At 31.5% G+C, this 22,603-nt stretch overlaps 1 protein-coding gene across 1 annotated transcript; it reads left to right on the top strand.

Annotated features, from left to right (window-relative positions):
- Positions 1 to 274: 274 nt before the first annotated feature.
- Positions 275 to 22,054, top strand: LOC111030880. Its single transcript, XM_022310586.1, has 6 exons — positions 275 to 474; positions 4,555 to 5,020; positions 8,499 to 8,607; positions 19,678 to 20,010; positions 20,088 to 20,356; positions 20,579 to 22,054. The coding sequence occupies exons 2-6, from the start codon at positions 4,566 to 4,568 to the stop codon at positions 21,075 to 21,077; spliced, it is 1,665 nt and encodes a 554-aa protein (XP_022166278.1). The 5' UTR covers positions 275 to 474; positions 4,555 to 4,565; the 3' UTR covers positions 21,078 to 22,054.
- The last annotated feature ends 549 nt before the right edge of the window (positions 22,055 to 22,603 follow it).

Raw genomic sequence — 22,603 nt, 5'->3', positions numbered from 1 at the left:
GCACCGCCGTCAAATCGGTGTCGCGTTATCGACACCGATAGTCGTGGATCACTGTCTGGTCTGAATAAAAAAAAAAATGACAAACGGGAAAACGCAACCTGAAAACCGTTGAAAAATATGAAAAACCAAACGAGTTGACGAGTGCGTGTGTTTGGGCGACGGCGGATCAGAATTATATTTTTTGCCCGGGCGATTATCGCAAAAACAATCGATTATTACTGCGCACAAAAACAATCGCAGCCGCAGCTGTTCGGGCCCGTGTCGAGTGCCCGTGCGCGTCGTCGTGTCCGTGCAGTGCGTTTCGATTTTGCTAGTCGCTTCGTCGTCGTCAGGTCGTCGCGCTGTTCGGGAGGAGTGATAAACGACAGCCACAACTTTTACACACGTCCGCCGCTCTAATCCGCGACACCGTCGACTAGTTGTGCGCGCATCGTGGTGACCGCGGCCGAAGGCAGAGTCGTCGCACGTTTGATGGTGAGTTTTTGCTTTTTACACGGCTACTTATCTCTGGGCTCGGACGATGGACGAGATGATGCCCCATGTGCTACACCATTACCTTATTACTTATTTTGTTGTATTTCATGTCGTTTGTTTGTTTGTACGTTGTCGCTCTCCGTGGTCGATTCAGATGTTGTGTCATCGGTCGTTGAGCACATCCGCCGATCGCGGGTGTAGCGGTACCCTAAATCGTTCTGGGGGACTTGTAAACATAACGCTGGGAGATTCGACAGTGTTAGATCACATTCTGAACAAATAAAATGTTAAAAGTACCAATGTCAAGTATGCAGCTTACAATCCAGCCTTCTGTAGGGTAGCATGGAAATACAGCTAGGACAGGTACCCTAATATTATTGAAGGTATTATCGTGCCTCCCCTTCAGTCAATTATTGTTGCACTCGGATGTGGAGCTATTGTACTGCTGAAAGTTTTCACTTTTTAATGATTCGATAGATAGTGGTCTACTCAATAACGTTTGAATGTCTACCTATTATATTATGTTTCACTAGGCGCTCGCATCACTAGCATTAAAAAAAAAAAAAACAGAAAAATTATATAGTTACAGGAGGGATACTCCATTAGTGTAATGTAGGTAAATCAGTCCAAGTCTTTCAGATTTATGAACTGACCAAAATCTGGTAAATAATTGTTTATATTATTATAAAATAAATTATTAAATGATCACGACTCAGTAATGTAATAGGTACCAACACACACCTAATGTATTAATTTTAATCGAGAAAATAAAACGTATAAGTATTAATGTGTTATATTACACCCTACACTTACCTATTATCAGTTATTAATTTATTCAAATATGCCAATGTGTGCTGTGATAATATTCATGTTACTCTAAAATTTGATGTAGGATCATAATTTACTAAGTTGCTTATTTACCTCTTAAACTACAGAAATAAAAATTGTTACATGCATACTTAAATCAAAACATAATTGAAACATCAATATATTTATTAGATAATTATAATAATTGTTTTCCCAATTAATTAATTAATTAATTGATATTTAGAATATGCTTTTTCATGGTGAGAATTTGGTGATAATTGTTTAAAATAAAACCTATACATTTGATAGGTAGGTAGGTCAGTCAGAAAAATCCTATTATATCTATTATGTATGATAACTTATTTACTTATTTCATGCAACTATGTCTAGTTAATCACTTTTTAATTATCAACATATTTGAGGAGGTTCCTTATTAAATAGGTATACTATGTTCTCTCTATTAAAATGTTTTCATTTGGATTTACAAAATCCAAACTTTATAAATTAGTTAGGTAGTAGTAATAGTTAGTTGTGATATTAATTGAATAAGAATGATTATAAGTTATTAGTTATTATTACCAAACCAAAGTATTCCAAATTCTAAATATTAACCCCCTCCCCCTAAGAAAAATGTACATTTGTACCTATGCACACAATTTTATATTGGTTTGTTGTTTCTATTTAATCTGGATAGTAAACCACTCTTAAATAATTTGTACACTATATTTCTGATTTTCAAAAATTGCTAGAAATGATTTCTTAAGATTTTAAGAGAATTAAAAAGGATGACCAGAGATTTCCAAAAATTACTTTTCTTTATACCTATGTAGTTTATTTATTAGAATAAACCCCAAGCAGTTTTTAAGAACAGTATTAGCAATACAAAAATTAACTGATCTTATGAGTTATAAATAAAGATGGAGAAGGATTTAAAAATATTATAAGAGTATATTAGGACCAAACAACAGCACTATATTCTAATGATATCCAATATAGCAAGCTTTGGTTATGTGTTAGAGAGGGGAACAGTAAAGACAATAATAAATACCTACACAAATTTAGTATACATTATGATAATATAAACATATCAAAGAACCTACTTAAAATATAATAAATAATAGGTAGGTAGGTACCTACTATCTAGGGAACTAATATTGATTTTTGATTAAGTATACTTAACTGTACTTACTTTACACTGTAAAAAAATATTACAGGTATATTATATGTATTAGGTATTTAACTTACTTCTTATTCAGGCTATTTTCTTACAAAGTATAAGTAGTATTGTTTTAGTCAGTATCGTGGTGTTAATAATCTGGTACCTAAATATTAATAGAGGTACCTTACTACTTTCATATTATTTGTAATTTTTATTTTTTAGTTTTTGAACAATGTTTGACCTCACATTTGATATGTTCACAAAGGATTAAATAAAATTAATATTTTACACATTGAATTAATATTAATTATTAGTTTACCAAAGGTTTGCACAATAGGTACTTACCTAGGTAATTGTTAAGTTTATTTTTGATTTATTTTATTTGTTTGAGTACCTATTTGTTATATTCAATCAAGAATTAATCCCATGTTGATTTCAGAATTTACATTTTCATTAAAATTAAGTAAACAAAAATAGCACTCAAACGTACAAACTAGATATAATTTCTGATCTTTTAACAATTTCTATATCTATCATAAACTTTTTGACCCGTTTCATGATGTAAGAAATAAACATCATTGTAAAACCATTGGATCAATTAATTTTGCTTAGAATATAAAATACCAAGATACCTTCCAACATTTTTTTTTGTTTTTAGAAGAAAAAGCAAGTCACAAGTGTGTACTATGTGTACCAAGTTATAAATTATAAAATAAAGTATGCCTAATGAGAATCAAAATAACATTGCATAAAAATGAATAGCTAAATAAATATTAATACTTTAAACCTTCTTTAAACAATCTTCTTCCTAAACTTGAATGATTTGAAAACAACTAAATAGGTATACTAAAAAAACTAAAAATACATTTTTAAATATATAAATTATAATTTAATACATTTTCTTCTTTTTGTAGGTGGGCAATTTAATAATTAACTTTATATCAAGCTTTTAATATATTTTATTATCTCTTTAAAACATTCAAATTTAACAATATTAAAATAAAAAATATTGTTTGCCATATCATTGTAAGTTAACTGTTTACCACTGGTATAAAATATTACAAAAAAATAGGATACCTACTTGAGAGATATAAGAATGGTTTCCAATGAAGTATAACATAATATTATAATTATTTTTCAATATCTTTGACAAAAGGAAGAATATCACATCATAATAGCATTAGCATTAGCTATTGATGACTACTATTTTCTTTGATTGAACATTGAGTACCTACTGTAACACATTTTTTTAAGACGGAAGGCAAATTTTACCAACACAAAATACTTTTAGTTTTATGACTACTGTAAGTTAGTAGCTCATTCATTACTTAATTAACTCAAAATAGTTAATACCTTGATTCAGTCGCATGTATGCTCAAATAATTTTTGGTGGCCCATCCCTCATAATGTTTTTATACCTATCGATAAAATGTACTATTTTCCTTCCATCAATACCTAGTACCTACCCACCCATATTTAAGGTGTTACCTGACCAAAACTCGTACTTTATGTTACATGTGACTGTCTAGATTGTAGAAAGGTAGGAGGTGTATATTTCAGATATTATTAATAATGATGCCTCATACTTAGCATTCTAAAATTTAAATATAGGTAATAAATTATTGTTGGTATTTAAACAAAATGTAAAATTAATTGCTCATTCAAGGTATTCCTTGAGGTATTCTTTCTCATATTTTATAATAGTATTGACTGGTTATTATATAACAACAGCCCTGTGGGTTAATAACTCGGTTAATACATTAATCTGAATGACCTAATTTACAGAATAATGTTAATAGTTATAATTTGTATAATTTTTAGTTTTCATTATTTAATCAATAGTCATAAAATAATTGTAATTATTAATTACTTTCATAATACCTACTTAATAAGGTACCTATTTAAATAGGTAGGTTAGAAATTTAGTTTCAGATTTGTTTTAATTTAAGCCAATTCAATTAAAATTAAGTGTTGGCTATTGAGTATTGCTCATAAGCATAACTCATACCTAAGTTTTACATAGGTAGAAATAGATTATAATCTCTCGATTAAACATTATTTTAGGGTTTATCACTCAACTTTACTAAATGTCTTACTTTAACTTTATGTTTTAGTATCCTTCCATATGAGTTGCAATCGAGATACAATGGCTGATATAATGGTACATTCGGCTGACAACTCACCTCGGCGTGAGGTGTATCGATGTGGAATGCTCTCGCCAGTACTTGGTCCACGTAGTAGTTTTCGTATGAATAGTGAACTTAAGCATAGCCGTAGTGATGATCTTATATTACAAGGTGCTCCTTATACTCCACCGGATATGCAGCACGGTATAAGTGATGCTGCATTTCAAATTCAAAAAGATGCTTGTGTGGTGTATGATGATGAAGTCAATGATCATAGAATATCTGTGGCTTGCTATGAATCACCTATCGTTGCTCCAGAGTCAAATCCAACACCTCTATTGAAGCTTACTGGGGATTTTTCATCAGAGGGTGCTAATAAAAGATGTAGTGTAATTGATCGCATTGACCCAGAAGATAGCATTGGTGACATCATATCTCAAAATGACTTTTACAGGTAATAAACGACAGTTAATATATTTAAATATTTTAGATATAAATAAAACTTAATTTGGTTCTTGTATGTATTGTAAATTTTTTTTTTACCTATTTAGGTAGTTGAATTTTTTTTTTTTTTATTAATCTTAAGCTTCGGCAACTGAGGCCATTAGCTGTAGTAGAATTTGTATTGTAGGTTTGTATTGTATATTTTTTGGGACGGTAGGGGAGCACGTGTGTATTTGTTTTTGGCAGAATTTCGAATGGGGCACCCGTAGGTTTCTGCCATGCCCCGGGGGTGGGGGATGGCAGCACTTGTTCTCCGGTCACCGCGACTTGTCCGGAGAAAAATGCCGCCTGGTAGCCGAGGATCGACCCGCGACCGGCTGCGTCGCAGCGGACGCGTCAGACCACTCGGTCACCTCATCCCCCGGTAGTTGAATTGTTCATAGTACTGTTACAGTTACAGTATATACCTACTCAATAACAATAATTTTTTTAGTATAAAAATGTTAAATTAAACATTCATTATTATTAACAAATTACGGTATGTTTATTGTAAAACATATTTTTCAAAGACTGATTTGTTCTAAAAGTATTGAGTAGTAACTATTATACCGTACTATACTTATGCATAATTTATTCAATATATATATTACATTTTTATTAAGTTTTAACATGGGTATTGCAAATAGTTACTTAATTATAAAACAATTTAAAATTATGTTTCATTTAGTAATTTAATACCATTCATAAATCATCATGAAACAAACACATGCCTTTACAAACATAATATTGTCTTATTTGTTATTTATTTTCTTTATCAATATTTTGATCAATGTGACTATTTTGCTAAACGTGGTAAATTTTAGTTTAGTATTTAATTGTATACCTATGTATATAAGATAAGATAGGTAGTACGTCAATACACCTAATTGCAATAAGATGTACTTCAATATTCGCAAAGCATTCATAACAATTGCGCGAAATAAATATCAAGCTATTTATTATACATGAGCATTATCCTTGAGCATAATGACGAACACGTTTATAACCTCAGGGTCTAACTCATGTCGAACTTACTTTACCAGTTTCGTGGTAAGGTGTGCTGTTGTGTTTTGTTCATTGTTCATCAAATGTTTGTGTTCAAAGATTTGAAAATAAAAATATTTAGCTTGAGATTTGAATTTGAAGAATTCAAAACGAGTTCTTCTTTTATTTACTATAGTCTACAAACATAAAAACATGAATCATTGTAAAACCAATAGATATCTCACTCCGATCAGAATCTAAAACTTACACACTAATAGACATGGCTTTTATATACCAACGTTTTTCATCAAGTTATATAATCTATTATTAGTTATATTACCTAGTACCTATATGTACAAATAAATATTTGCTTGTATTAAAAAAACGTCTATTTGGTACCTAATTTAATTTAAAAATTATTAAACATTTAAATAAAATTATTTTTATCCGTGTGAATCTATTGATTGAATACATTATTACGTGACAAGTACTTATAATTAATAACAGTAGGGTTTGATTGGACTTTTGTATTCTCATTAATATTTACCACTTAATTCTGTGATATTATGATGAGTTCCATAAAATTAGCCATAGCACATACTAACTTAGTGATAACCAAGGAATAGTGTAGGACATAATATTTTCAACTTTATATTTAATAATTTCAATTTAAAATTTAAATACGCCATCTATGTTATATTTACCAACTGGGAATATGTTATAATGCATTGTATTTATAAATAATTAAAAAAAGAAAATTACTTCATTATTTTGATTAGGTACCTTTATGAGTAATTTTAAATTAAAGTGTATATGGTTACCTATATATAGTATATATTCTTGTGAAGTTGTGAGCTATAAAATGCAAAAATGTTGGTATTCATAAGTAAAGTGCTTAATTTAATTAAAAAAATTGCGTTTAAGCGTAAAATTTTATTACTATAACATAATATTAAAACTGTTATTCTATAAGCTTACATTAATATATATATTATGTAATAGTATGTTCTCCAAACTAATAATTCTAAGTTTTAAGTCTTAACTATTTTAATTGTTAGGTTATACAACTTTATAAAGAAAAATACTAAGTTTAAGTTGTTAAAATGTATTATTTGCTCAATTATTTAGAGTCTCATTTTTGTTTGTGTTAACTACTTAGACGATAAATACCAAATGCTTTGTATGCGTTATAACAGCATTATAACTATATTATAATTCATAGTACCTAATATTAGTATAATACGAAAAATGTTCTTATAGTAGTTGGTAAATGAATCGATCAACTGATGTGCAATAGTAATAAATGTGATTTTTTTTTTATTAAAACCCGTTGTTTACACATGCGATATATCTAAACATCGAATTGTAACGCCGAAAGGTGAAAATTGTTACAAGACAAGTGGTTTTGCTCTGTCGAGTTCATTCATGTTACGAGAAATCAAATCACAAGGTTAATTCGATAAGATTTCCGGTAGCTAAATTCCAAAGGAATTCTATCTAATTATTTGTAAAAGAATATTGTTTCACTTCGAAGTAGTTTTGTAGCTGCATACACTGAGTGTATTTACGTTGTCTAAAACAAGAGATTATAGTAAAAATCATTTTGTGAACAACATGAAAATAATATTGAAATGACAAGATAATTACTTAAAGATTTGTTAAGACTTTAATGGTTATGCGAAAATAGTTGAAATTTCGTTGAAACTTGAACAAATTCTATTCGAGATTCAAGTTCTACATATCATTAAGACAAAAAAGTTTAATTTACATTCAATTTGTTTATTTATTTTTATTTCATGATAATTAATTGTGTAGTGGAATGTTTTCTTTATTTATAATATCTTGAAGTAAGCAATTAATGATGATCTAGATTATATTAGACAGATCAAATAGATTCAAAGCTATAAGTGGACGATGTGCGTACAAAGCGACGTATCCAGAGGGGTCGATTAGGGGTTTATAAACCCCCCTTCCAAAAAATGTTAAACAACAACATTTTCACTGACGTACATTTATTATATTTAATATTATATAACAATAAGTCATTAACTTCGTTAACATTTAATTAATAGCTACTAAAAAATAAACAGCAACAATAATAATTTTATTTTTTTAAACATAACACATTCCTAGCCTAAGATATCTAGTGATGTTTGACAATTTTCCAATTAGTTTTAACAGATTAACGTGATAATTAAAAATATTTTTAAATACTATGGATAATTGACAATTGGTAATTTTAGATATACAGAAGTAAATTGATTACAATAATGTAATAACTATAAGTAACAGAGAGGTTGTAGACTTGTAGAGTGATCTGGAAGAAGCGCATGTGTAGAGTGAAGAATTATATCTCATACACCTTGTTTTCTGTAATATATTATTTATAAACACTATTTTTAATTAACGTTCTCTTTTACGGTAAATAATAAAGATATTTAAATTATGTTCATATTTTATTTCAGATTTGTGTTGTTCAAACGTCATTACGAAAAGTATCTGGACATATCGCGAAAATACGAAGAAGCTCGAAGCTTGGCATACTATTTAGAAGAAAAATATCATGAAATAAAGGTGAGTTTTTCTCTTCCCATATACGACCATCGTTTGGGGAACTGTTTAGAATAATGCGGAACGGATACAATAATATATAGGTCGATATACTCGTACATATTGTTTTATTCGTTATTCCGTGGCTATTAGCACTTTCACTATTCCTACAGTATTCGATTTGAACGACAACACCCACAATAATTTAAAACCGCATTAGGAGGCCAAAGATGATGATTATATTCGTTTAAACTAAGCCTAATCATCAACTCTACAGAGTGGTGGGTCTCGATGACACTAATATTGTATTTAGGTCATCGACCATAATTACGCGTATGATCAAAACAGGAGAAAGCATAGTACTACATAATAATTTGATGTATTCGAATCGTTTCCAATATACTTAGGCGTTTCTACTAATTGTAGATATTAACACGGGCACCGAAAAACTTTGATCGCTCGAATAGTAATTACTGACGAAGCAAAGAAAAACCAATAATTTAACTTCCTCTCCATATAATAAGACGTGGTGTTTTTAGTTTTTGAAACAATTAAACTATTTGTTATTTAATAATTAGCAGCTAAATACAAAAAAACACTAGTAAAAGTTAACAGCCTCGTGGTTTATTAAAAAAATGTATCATTACGCTCACATAATATAATCGGCGAAGGCAAGTAGTAATTGTAATTGTTGTCCACTCATTATATAACTGCGAACGCGAAGTGAGAGTTGTTCGTGTGGGTACCTACTACCTCTACCGTTATTCATCAGGAAATCCTATCGATCAGTTTTTCGTACTCGGCTATTACATTATTATGTGTATGGTTTTGCTGACCTATTCGCCCAAGTCATTATTATACAATATCATTAAAAATAACTATTTTCGAATAAATAATAATAATATAACACACGAGTCGCCTTGATGCATACGCTTCCAAGGTAAAAGACGACTGACTGCGGGTCTCGAGCTCGACCGTAGGGGAACTGCTATGAGCGAAAAAAAATATTATAACCAGTGACGCGGTGAGGCTGTTTTCTGTACAGTTGTGGTGGTGATTGTGGTGTGTACTGTGTACGCTGCCTTTAGGCTGTGTACTGACACTATCGTTTTACGAGAGATCGACTTCTTATGTGACCCACTTTGATATCGCATATGCGAAATGGATACCGTATCGGGAAAAAATCGGTAGCGGCGGTGGTTAGAATGCGTTTCATATAGTCAACTCGAATAAAAAAGTCGGGTAGAAGTCTTTATTTGTATTTTCTTTGCCTTTTTGCGTAGCTCGAAGAAAGTATTATATGTCAGTTACTGTGAATAATCTAATAAATGCCATGCGGCGTGAATTCAATTTTACGACAAGTATATCTGTCGAACATAATATTGAAAATTATGTTTCCATTAATCTTGCTTCTCGAAGCCCAGGTATTGTTTCGTGCCGATTTCGTTAATAAATATTTACGTTTACTATATACGGTTATAAATATAACATACAAAACCAATCGGATCGCACAATTATTGACATGTCAAAATTTGAGTGCACAACTATAGCGGTACGAGTTCTGAGAATACATTACGGATTCTATATTGGTACTCTGTAATTATATTTTGTTTCATAATATTTATGATTTAAACTATGTAGATAAAAACGGAAAAGATATTTTCGATTACCGAACTAGTCTTAAATAACATACGAGGAACTATTATAAAATTATTTTAATTTTAAACGTTTTTCCTAGACGACCACCACGTTTCACAAATACAATACTTGGCTTGTAAAATTAAATTAGGTAACCAATAATATTAAGATAGTATTATGTTTTCTGGAATAAGTTGAAAATCAACTAAAATAAAAAATATCTGTAATTAGGTATCATTTTGTCATATTGTGTTGAATTGGTTATTTTAGATATTAACAAAACAAGTAGCTCGATAGTTAATAAATAAAAGTATACAAATATACAACACAAGTGTAGATTACACAATTATAAAAATAGATGTTAAATGAATGTGTTGGAAGTTAAAATATTGCCCAAAAAAAATATGAATAATAAAATTATAATTAGGTATGTTGCAATGTTGCATATTATATTCTATTCTTTTAATTGTAAATAATATGATAGGTTATATTGATGGATATTTTGTACGCCTTAACTTTAAAGTATTTGATATTGATACGTTTGTTTAATGTATTATATTTTACTATTGGTCAGCATTCATTGCTTTTGATTTTTGAATACATTTTAATGAAAATAGACAAATATTCCCAATTCCCAAAGTCTACTTCTACTTTGCCACGGATCCACACAAGACAAGACAAGAAAACAAAACATAAATCAGACTCTGTGTGGATTTGCCATTACATTTCAATTACATTATATAATAAGGGGTTCCATAGCTCAATTCCTCTTAATGGACAAAAATAATATTTCCATAATATTATAGTTTGTGTTATGTGTTTGAAACAAAGTAGATGCTCCACCCAAATGGTTCGGAAAAACTACTAACATACACGTGCGGGAAGTCGGACTAAAGTAAATGTATCTACTACTAACCGGGGGTGGGTCGTTTCTGTTTTTAGTGCGTTGTTTCTTATATTACAAAGAATGAACGTGTGCATGTTCAACAAATAAATCGATTTTTACTGTGGGCGTCTCTGGATATAGCGCTATAATTTTTCGTGTATTTGACAGTCAATCGGATTTATAAAACTTAATTAGTGTAAAAGAAACGTCGAAAGAAATTATTTTTAAGGTTTAATATTATGTTTGTTTCCAACAAAATGCTGATAACATTATTGTTGATTGATTGCATCTTTATATAATATATTACCCTCTAATTTTGTATTTTAACAGTTTATTATTGATTAATTAATTTATGTTAGAACAGATTCAAAATATACTTTAGATATATATATATATATATATGCTAAGACAGTAAGACATGCATATTGTATTTCGTTTTAAAATGTTATTAAACGTTCTCTAATGTTGTTAGTCTTATTAGTTATTAGTTTATTTTCATAATACATAATATTATATTATGCTAGTTCTTTAATATATTGCATTTGACATTTAATTATATTTTGGAATTTATATAAATACATGTCAAGGATTTTAAATAAAATAATTTACATACGTAATTATTATAATGACGTGTCTTGTGGACTACATTGAAAAATTAAATTGGACCAATATAAAATTCGGCCAAAAACGTACCTATCATTATTTATAATACATTTTTACAATTTTGAAGTATCATTATTCTTATGTTGGTAATTCAATAGTTATTTATTAATTGTTAATATAGATCTCAGTATAGGTAATATTTCAAAAAACATTCATCGTTAAGTTTTCGTATTCGCGTTTATGTAGGTATATATCATATTATTATAATTTATATGTATCTCTATAATTGCATTATGAAATAAATACACAAAAAATGTTCTTGTGGTTAGCTCCTAAAAATTTTAAAGCGCACGAAGAGTAATTGTTTGAAGTACCTAATTTGTTTTAGTATTAAGCTCACGTCTCTCACGAACGGAAATTCAGTACCTAATATGTTTTTGAAATATAGTTTATCGTGTAAACAAATGTTGTTCGACAATCGCTGTATATTTCGTGTACTATTAAAATGTTGTGTTTGAATTGTATGTATTAATATTTTGTTAACGATATTATAACCTTTAATTTCATACTTCTGCCGGTATTTTTTTTTCAATTTGGATCCGGAGAAATTTACATTCATATTTAAAGTTTAAAAATTAAACAAAATATGTGTTTGTTATTTTTTTACGTTGTTATACAGATGCCAGTAAAATAACTAAATTTCGAAATGTGTAAGTGTAGGTATTATGGATTGCATATTCTTCGAATCGTAATCAATACGTTCTCAATTCGACACTTTATCAAATAAAGTAATAAATAATAATTATTAACATTGATATCAGAGACATATCAAAAATTAATCCATTTGTTTTGTGTCACGGTAAAACGTGCTCGAACTCTCCGTGCAGGTCAATAAGAATACGTACTTACTACTTACTATTGATATTTTTGCTGCATGATAAATCGTGTGTAGACAAAATAATCCTAAGGAGATATTTTAAAATGTATATGTTGTGCGTGCACTTATGTTAAATTATTCAAATATTCGGTGTGCATCCGTAACGGGAAATCGTGTAGGTACTTCCGTTTCTTCAAACGTATGTACGATATGATAATCAGTATACAATATTATACGAACAATAGAGTAATAGACAAGTACAAGATGATTCGGTCTTTAAACAAAATGAAAGCATTTAAACATAAGATAAATATAAGATTTGACTTTAATGTTGTTTAGAGTAGTAGAGTACAGTACTAAGTACGGTACAGTAGTGCTATATTACTCTATAGTAAAATAGGTGGTAATAGTAGTTATAGTTATTGTGTTTAAATAATGGTATTGTAATTGTATGGTTTTAAGTTTGCAAGTGTTTTTACGGATTTCTATTATATTATTATGTTATCAGTTGTATTATGCTGTTGTCAATTAAAGTGGCCAAAAAATAAAAAATTACTACTTTTAAAATATATACTCAAGGACACTTTTAAAGTGTTAAAGAAAAATTTAAAAATTTCGTTTTAGAAAAATGCATACGTAATACGTAGGTGTATAAAAATAATAGTGTATTTCGGCTGTGCACGCTACGTAAATATTGTCTACGTATATAAATATAATAAAATACGTACATCATCCGCGCATTCATATCTATATATTTGTTTTGAACTTTGCTACAAAAGTTATTGTGTTATTTGCGTCGACTGTATTTTTTGTCACTATTCTGAAAGAGTTTTTGTATGAACTGCGGACCTGTTAATTTCTATTTTACCGATGCTAACAAAATGTGCTCAAATGTTCGAAATGTAATAAATATAAAAACTAATTTTATTTAAATTACTGCCTATTCTTTGATCAAAATCCAAACAATGCATATCATCTTAATATACATTCCGAACATTATAATAGAAATTTGTTTTGTATAAAAATGCGTAAAAAAATTATATTCAAAATTATTTATAACTTGTAAATCTCTATTCGTATATTTCTACTACTGCAGCTAAGTTCAATAACTGCAATTAATTGTTCATTATGTATAACTGCAGTTATAGTCATCGATTGTTCAATGGTTGACGTACATACAAATATCGTAGATGATTATAATATAATAGCAAATCGAGAAAATATGCTAACGTCTTGGCGGTGATGCGGCAGATTTGACGAAGATTATAGTAAAAACGATCAATCACAATACTTTCGAGAAAAAAGTTTTAAAACACATTTCTCGTTCAACCACATATATATACTACGTCCATATACATTTGTGGGAATTCGTGCAGTGCAAACGTGGTATAAGAGTGCGGTCAGCCAGGACATCCATAATATATATTATATATATATTTTTTTTATTATTTATATATATATTGCAAACGGATATTATCTGTAATACGACAATGTATTGTATATCAAACACTGCGAGGAAGACATTCAGTTATACATTTATGCAATTATACCGATGACGACGGCGGGATTTTTCATTCGCAACCTGTCAAACTGATTTAGCCAAATTCGCTTGAAAAAATCTCGAGAGTTGTGGGCCGTTTTAAATTTTGTCAAAAAAATAAATAAAAGATAGGTGGGCAGTAGAAAACTAGTAAGAAAAATTCATCAGAATCAAAAAATATATATTTGTTTTTACTATATAACAAATAACAGTGTATTATATATTATCATTGCATCAATTATACTATATTATTTTATATGAAAAAGTAAGGCCATTGCTAGTTATAAAAATTTTAAAAAATCAACATTAATTAAATTTGTTTTATGTTTTTATTTTATGTATCTATCTTTTGTTGCGTGAAATAATTTTTGTAACACAACACAGCTATAAAACATTTAAATTAATGTGTAATTACCTACATTTTTAAAAGGGATGTAAGTGCCCTATGTCTATATGACCCTAATATCTAAAATTCAACTGAGTCAGCCGTCAAGTGTTTCTATTCGAATTTTCTTTGAATATTATTGTACTATTCTATTTTATGTTTTGTTATACTCGTCGAAATGGCAATTCTTCCTATTGACGTCAATAAATTAATGTCAGTTTCGGTTACCTATTAAAAACAAAACAAATATACCCGCCGTAAAAAATAATACTCTGCTCTGCATGAAATTATATGCAAAACATTATAATGTTTACGACACTGTACATTAAACACGTTATAATATTTTTCACCTAGCCGCCGGTGTGACGCAGTGGCGGTGTGTTTATATATAATACCTATTTCTATACCGGACATAATTGCAATAACGTGTTTACCAAGGCCACAGAATAATGTACGTATGATTCCGTTGTACCCGGTACGCCGATGTTACCGCAAATTTGTATACACAAACACAAGTATTGTCTGTATTATATAGGTATCTATATATATTATATTATATTTATTATATACGGGTAATAATAATAATAATAATAATGCGATTTTGCAATTCGTGTCCTTTCGCGAAAAGGACACGCACATCGCCGCTGCGGCGGCGACCCGCGTGCTGCGCGAATTGTGTGTGTGTTCGTTGTGTGTATTAGAAAGTCATGATAACAAAAAAAAAGAAGAAGAAACGATATAATAAAAAATATAATAAAACTGTCTAATCGTCGTTTGCGCTGACATCACGATATAATATACCGCGTTGATGTAACGTTAAAAATGTATATGGACGAGGTGTGCATGAAACGGAAAGTAGGTAGGTCCTATGTATACATGTTATGATGAGAATATTCAGTAAAAAAAAAAAACTTTTTGTTTTTTCGTCTGTCTCATTTGGGCTGTCTCCATGCGTATTTAATAATGATATCTTCACGTCATGCGTGAGTGCCGAGCGATTTTCACATCCTATTTGACAATAAACCTACGTCGTGACGCTCTTGTACAAAACAATATACATAATATACTCATACGATGCAATTGGCGCCCAGATGACTTTCGAGTACATTAATCAAAACTATTGCATTTCGTTTCTTAGTATATTATCAATTATCATTCGCTAATAATATTAGGTTTGCATCGCGTTATTCATAATAAAATGCGGTACATAATATTATACAAATATATACGTATGCATAAAATAAACTATTTTAATGATTTTATGTGTAATAAAGGAAAAATTCTAAATATTATACAAACTGAAGAATATTTAGATAATATAATAAAATCGCTTACCTCTATAAAAACGATTATAATCATCATCCGACACCCTCCCGTTCACGTGGTTTCAAGCACAGATATGCATGCACCTCTGGCCTCTGCAGTACACACTAGTGCATTGTATATAATATATTGTTATATTTAGGTAGGTTGTATTTCATAAATAATATTACAGTCTTCCAACGTATACCTAACCTATATAGGTGTAGTGTGTACGTATAATAATAATAATACCATATGAAAACGACCGCTTTTGTTTTCGAGATGAAACAATGAACGACGAAAATCCAGGGAACTGGGCCGTCCTGCAGAGAGTTCGATACACTTTGCGCTCGCGTCGTCTAGACGTGTACGCGACCCGGAAACTCGCGCGCCTACGATACTGCAGTTTCAGTCTTCGACCGCCTTTGCGAAGTGCGTGGGAAATTCACATTATCTTTTCCAAGATCGTAGGTGCACATACGAATGATTACCCTTTCGTAAAATTTACGCTTTTATTATTGGAAAAAAAATTGTTACCACAATATGTATATTAACACATTTTAAGATATAAAAATAAATATGTAGAACAGGTTAATGCGCCTAACCTTATAACTTATGATATACATATTATCGCAGACACGAGAGAACAAGAGAAAAATCTTATTGATGTGACACACGTGGCGGTGACTACGATATCTGATTACACGGGGCCGATACCCAATACGGCGACTTCTCCGGTTATTACGACGTCACGTAGTGTGTATCGTTAGAAGTCAGAGAAAAAGTCTCACACGTTTCGAGGCCGTCCGTCCAATCACTGTCATAATATTGTAATTATTAACGAAAAGAAATTATAATGAACAATCTGAAGCTTTTTCGGTCGTGCGTGTGTGAAAACCGCAAATTAAATAGTTAAAATGTGTATTTGAAATTGGCGGAATTAGGTTTATACACATTATTTGAACCTATTTTTTATTATTATAATGAACAAAGGTTCACGCCACGATTCAAAACGGTTCTAAACTAGTCTTGGCAATGCACAATTTGGCCAAGTCGAAAATTTATATAATATGGCACACATGGAACGTTTGGCTGCAGACTCACTTTTTTGCCGCATGTGTAAATTGGCATTTTGTGGGAGTATACAATTCGAATTTATTTCTTGCGTCTTTAATTATTAATATATTATAACACATTTTGATTCTTTGAGGTAAAAATAAAATAGTCAAATCAACAGTGAGTACAATTTAGGTTTGCGTATTGATTTCGGTTTTCAAAAAAATAAATATTGTGTAAACATCTCGTATTTGCGTTATTTCTGTAATGACTTTTTATTTCCGTGTTCTTGTGTAGGTTGTAAACGAAGAAATGACATTTAAAACACCGAGCCAAAACCACCAGATATTCTGTTGACCTACTTGTTTGCCCGTCTTTTCGAAATTGAATATTCCCAATAAAACCAGTTGGCTATGACTCGTAAAGGTCGTGTGAGATACCGAATTCATAATAATAATATGAAAGGGCAATGCACTGCAGAATATATACTAAAAATACTCATTTCGTTGCGGTTCGTGCTCAACATACATTTGTTTCGAACTGAACACACTGCACAGCGGATTCCAATATAAGTTATAACATCATTTAAAATAAATACCTAATGTAATGTATCAATTTTATCGCAAATGAAATTTCCAATTTGCTTTTATTTCGATATACCGATAAAACTTTTATTCCAATGCGTGTACAGTGAACACTATACATGTATACTGTGAATTCAATCGTTTATTGCAGTTTAGTTTATATACGCATCAGTGCGAAGTACAATATACACTAGGGATTTTGCTTACCATTTTTATTCGCGTACAGTAGGTAGATGATATAAGTACCTACGTCCTACATACATGGTTTGTTTGTCTCAGTGCGATCTATTCTCAACAGACGTTTTTGTTAATTTGATAACAACGAGATGGAAAGAAGACCATTTACTTTCTTCGTTTTCGTCTCGTATTTTAGATATAATATTATGTTTTACTGTATAACGGTGGCACGTAGGTGATAGGTAGGTTATAACACTAGTTAGCTATGTATATAATATTTGCGAAGAGTATATTAAGTATATCGAACGATAGGTCGCAGTGTCCCGTGAAGCGTGTATAATATTCTATATTGACTCGAGTTGGCGGTGTCTCGCGTTGGCTTGCGGTAAAAACGAACCCGTATTTCATCGATTTTTTTATTCCATTTAGGTCTTCACCGTCGTTTAATTGTGGTCGAAGCAAAAAGTTGTCAGGATTAGCGCTAGAAATTAAAAAAAAAAATTTAATTGTATAGAAAACGCTCGCTCGTATGCGCGTTCTCTTTAAACATATACAGTTGCACAGTTATGTATTGTAAACTTCTATATGTTCCATATTATACGCAAAGAAAGCTTTTTACAATAATAATAATTATAGACTGCGTTATTCTTCTTTATATCAACAGATAATGATATACAATATCATAGTCATATAATACTAACTTCCTGAAAACGGTTCTACCTTTTTGTAGACATGTTTGTACTGTGTGCGTTGCCTTCTTTTCTATACTATAGTGCCTATTATAGTAAATATATTTTTCGAATTGAGATTCAAAATTGCATTTCTTTTTCTATAATGCTGTGCGCGCCGGAGAAAGGCAAATCGTCAATGATGTATCTCGGTGTCTTTAATTCGAAAATAATAAAGCAAATCAAACGAGTTTGAGAACTTAACCGCCGTGTAATGTAATAATGCTTTTCCTGGGTAGATACTTAATATACTAAATATGTTATTATGTGTTACATGCATAGGTAGATTAAATGTTACGATTTTGATAACCTACATATTACTGAAATTATATCACCATCGCAGAAATGTTACATAGGTGTAGGTTATTCTCGTAAACTATATTGCCTTCAGCGCAGTGGTACATACGTAAAACGGTTATGTACGGAATAAATAAATCATTTGTGGTCATTGGAGTTAAGATACTCACCACAATAACATTTCGATCCTGACGTTCAAACGATTTAAGTATCGTTTGGCAGACTAGCAGAATTCCGAGTATTGCATTAAATATAATAATAAATTGTGGTACTGTCGAGGTCAAAAGTTGTGTTCGATTTACCGTGTACAATAGCATAGCATAAAAAATCTCGACGTGTATAGAGATTCGACCTGACGTGATGATGACGATATTGGTAGCTGCTGTAACGGTACACTGTCATCGGATAGCGAGCAATCGTATACAATTCGGGAATTGCCAGAGTGTATATACAGAGTGTAACAAAATTAGCTGAATTATTTAATTACTACCTAGTCGATACACATTTGTTTTAAATATTTAATTAAAAGTTATCTTATGATATTTGAATTAAAAAAAAAATGTTTTAAAATGTTGATAAAAATAAAATTAATTACAGACGTTAGTTACTTCTATCAGTTCTTTCTGTTACACCCTGTATATGATATAAAATCGAAATGATAATAACATTAATAACTACAGTCTACGGTAATAATAATAATAATTATTATAAAAAGGACAAAACCAATCGAAATCGTCTCGTAGATTATCTACGACGCTGGTTTCGCGCACAATAGACACGAATACGTGACGTATATAATACGATTTTAAACCCGCTATCTATGCTTATATTGTTGTGCATTGCATGGTGAATGGTGGTAGCGTTACGCCGTTGGTTGGTCCATGCTCATTGTTGACCTGATTATATTGTGTACACTTGATGGCCTGTAAGCGCTCACGGGGGGGTGGTAAAAACGGATATTTAGAATACCGTATTCTATATATTTTAACGTTGGTGGTATTTTTTTCTCATTATGTTATAGGCAGAACGTGACAGTCTGATTGACACGCACCACGAACTAGAAAAACAGCTGGTGACCCGGGACCTGGAACTGCACGAAAAAGAAGAAGAACTATTTCTGCAGCTAGAAAAGGTGATCCGGCTGGAAGAGGATTGCGAGAAATTGCGCAATGAAAAAGACAAGATGGTCAAGTGGAAGGATCGTCTGGAGCGCGAGAAAAACGAAGCGTACAGGCAGCTGCGGCTCCAGGCCGAATCTTCGGAGATCACTAGACGCAACTTGGAAAGAGCACGTTTGGACGCGTACAGGCAGTTTTCGGAAATCGCGGCCGAAAAAGACAATCTCGAAAAAGAGGTATGTATCTATATTATTTGCAGAAAACGTTTGACATAATATATTTATTAATACATTTTGTCGGTTTTTGTTTTTAGAACTCGAGGCTTAAGGAAGTATTGGAGGATCTCGGGAGGAAAGCCGACTTGTATCACACCAACAGCAGACAGGCAAGTCAAAAGGCCAAACGTGTATCTGGTCTGGAACGTGAAGTAAACGAACTGAAAGTGATGGCCAAACAGTCAGCCACCCTAAACAGTCAGCTGCAGAAAGGTATGAAACACTTGGCCACGTGCAGGCGCAAGAAGTGTTCCGTTTGTTCGTACACAAGAGCCACGTTCGGAGAGTACACATCTAGTAGACACGGGTAAGTCCAAACATTAATACTACTCCCAAAATTTGATCAGATCTGGTTCTTTTTTTATTTCACTTTGAAATAGTCAACAATTGTTTAAGCTGCGAGTTTACATTAAAAACTACCTTGTTTGTCCGTAGATCGTTCTTGATCCTTATTAATATACACACTATTTTAACCAGCCCCTATATTACATAATGTTAATCCATTTTTAATGCCTGTCAAAACCTACAGAGAGAAAACTTCTTCGAGGTTCATCGGAGGTTGTTTCCCGCTCGACGAGCTTCGCCGTTCCTCTGATCGGATGTCCACGTCTGACCTCGAACACGAGTGCGCTAAACTCGCCGAACGCCTGTCTGCTTGCTCGTTCCCACACACTCCACCGTCGACACCCGAACGGTCCGTGGCCAGTGGATCGCTGTCCCGGTTCGTATCGTACATCGACGACGCGTTCTCTTCGGCCAGCGACGACGACGACGTCTGCGGTGAGATCGGCGGGCGACCAGCCAAGTGCACCGGAAGCGGAAGCCGCCGTCAGTTTTCTTCCGATTCGGGAATCTCTTCGTCGTCGGCCACACCGACCGACCCGAACAAGTTAACTCCGGCCTGTGGTGGTGGCGGTCATCGCCCTTCGTCGACCACGTCGTTCAACCGCTCCGCCAAGTGGACTTCGTCGTTCAGAAAGCTCATCAGACGCGTGTCTTCCAAGAAGCACGTCGACGAGTCTCAGTAATGATAATAATAGTATAATATTATGTACACGCAACCAGAGAGGTTCGGAATAGTTTTCCATCAAAAATGTTATCTACATCACGTGTATTGTTATTTTTATTTTATTTTTAATTTTAATTAGTTTACTTCATCATTATTATTATTATTATAAATTTGGGGGAAGTTATTACTGTCGATATACTTTACTAGTGTGTCGGATGTCTCATTTATTATTACTGGGGGGATGGGGGGTTGGCCAAAAGACGTGCCTGTTCTTTCGAAAATTATTTTTGGGAAATTTTATCGACGCCGTCGTTGTTCACTCAGATGTTGTTTGCGCTACTTACACAAAGTCTGTCATCATAGATGCATAATATATAATATTATATTGGTAGACTAGCCAGTAATTACGTAGAGGTAGGTACTGAAGTCTTGATTTTTCGTAGTGACGTACCCACGTTACAATATTTTAATATACTTTTCTCGCTATATTTCATTGTTTTTATTACGATTTTTAATTTTATTTTTTAACTTACGATAATTGCAGTATTAATATATTTAGTTTATCATATCGTTAATATTCAAGAAAACTCATCATTCCTACTTAACGATATTATGTTATTCCTATGTATATCTTTAATAATGAATAATGAATTCTTCAATTTTTTTTTATTTATTAATTCTATACGCTTACTTGTTGTTTAACAATATTTTATTTATGGAAGTGTTGCATTTATATTATATTAGGATAATCTATTAAGAAAATGTTTATATACTGACGGGGATCAGGAGTATAACGAATGTTTGTTAAAAAGACATTAAAATAAGTATTAGTGTATTAATGGTCCTATATACAAAAGATCTAATGGTTAATTTAATAATTAATATATTTTACTGTAGGTTATTTTGTTTTTTTTAGACCAATAACGTTATTTGCCTTAGGCTTTACTTTTAAAAATAAACATTTTTACTGTCGTTGAAAGATATACCTACTAAATATTATTGTAATTTAATAATGTTTAGTTTTCTTTTTTTATCATGTAAACAAAAAATATTGCTAATGTGTTGTATACTGTATACCTGTTCGTTGTATAATTAAAATTAATATGAATATATCAAACAGATTTGAAAGCAATAGAAAACTGTATTGTCTCTTGCAAGCGTACACTATAACGCTTCGAATATAATGGATTCGCGACCTCTTTTTAGGTACACGCCTAAAACGGACAAATAATCAAAAGCGCAATGAAAATATTTTCACGCGTGACAATGATTCTTGCGAGAGTCGTCACCGGTGGGGCGTAGTATCCGCTGAGCTCGGAAAAAATATTTCGTTCAATAACAATTAAAACTGCAGAATTATCATTATAATGGTGTGCAGTGTTACTCGATAATACTATAGAGCACGTATCCAATGGCCGGCGGCTGTGACAACGAAACAAGTCATCAGTTCGTCGATATTGTAAACAACGATGATGTATGTGTTGAATGTTTTTGGCATAATATCAACAACAATCAACTGGAAAAAAGTAAGTGTCTATACGTGTC

The sequence above is a fragment of the Myzus persicae genome, unplaced genomic scaffold, assembly GCF_001856785.1.
Source record: "Myzus persicae strain clone G006 unplaced genomic scaffold, MPER_G0061.0, whole genome shotgun sequence".
NCBI classification, from domain to species: domain Eukaryota; kingdom Metazoa; phylum Arthropoda; class Insecta; order Hemiptera; family Aphididae; genus Myzus; species Myzus persicae.
This window is presented reverse-complemented; position numbering and strand designations above follow the sequence as displayed.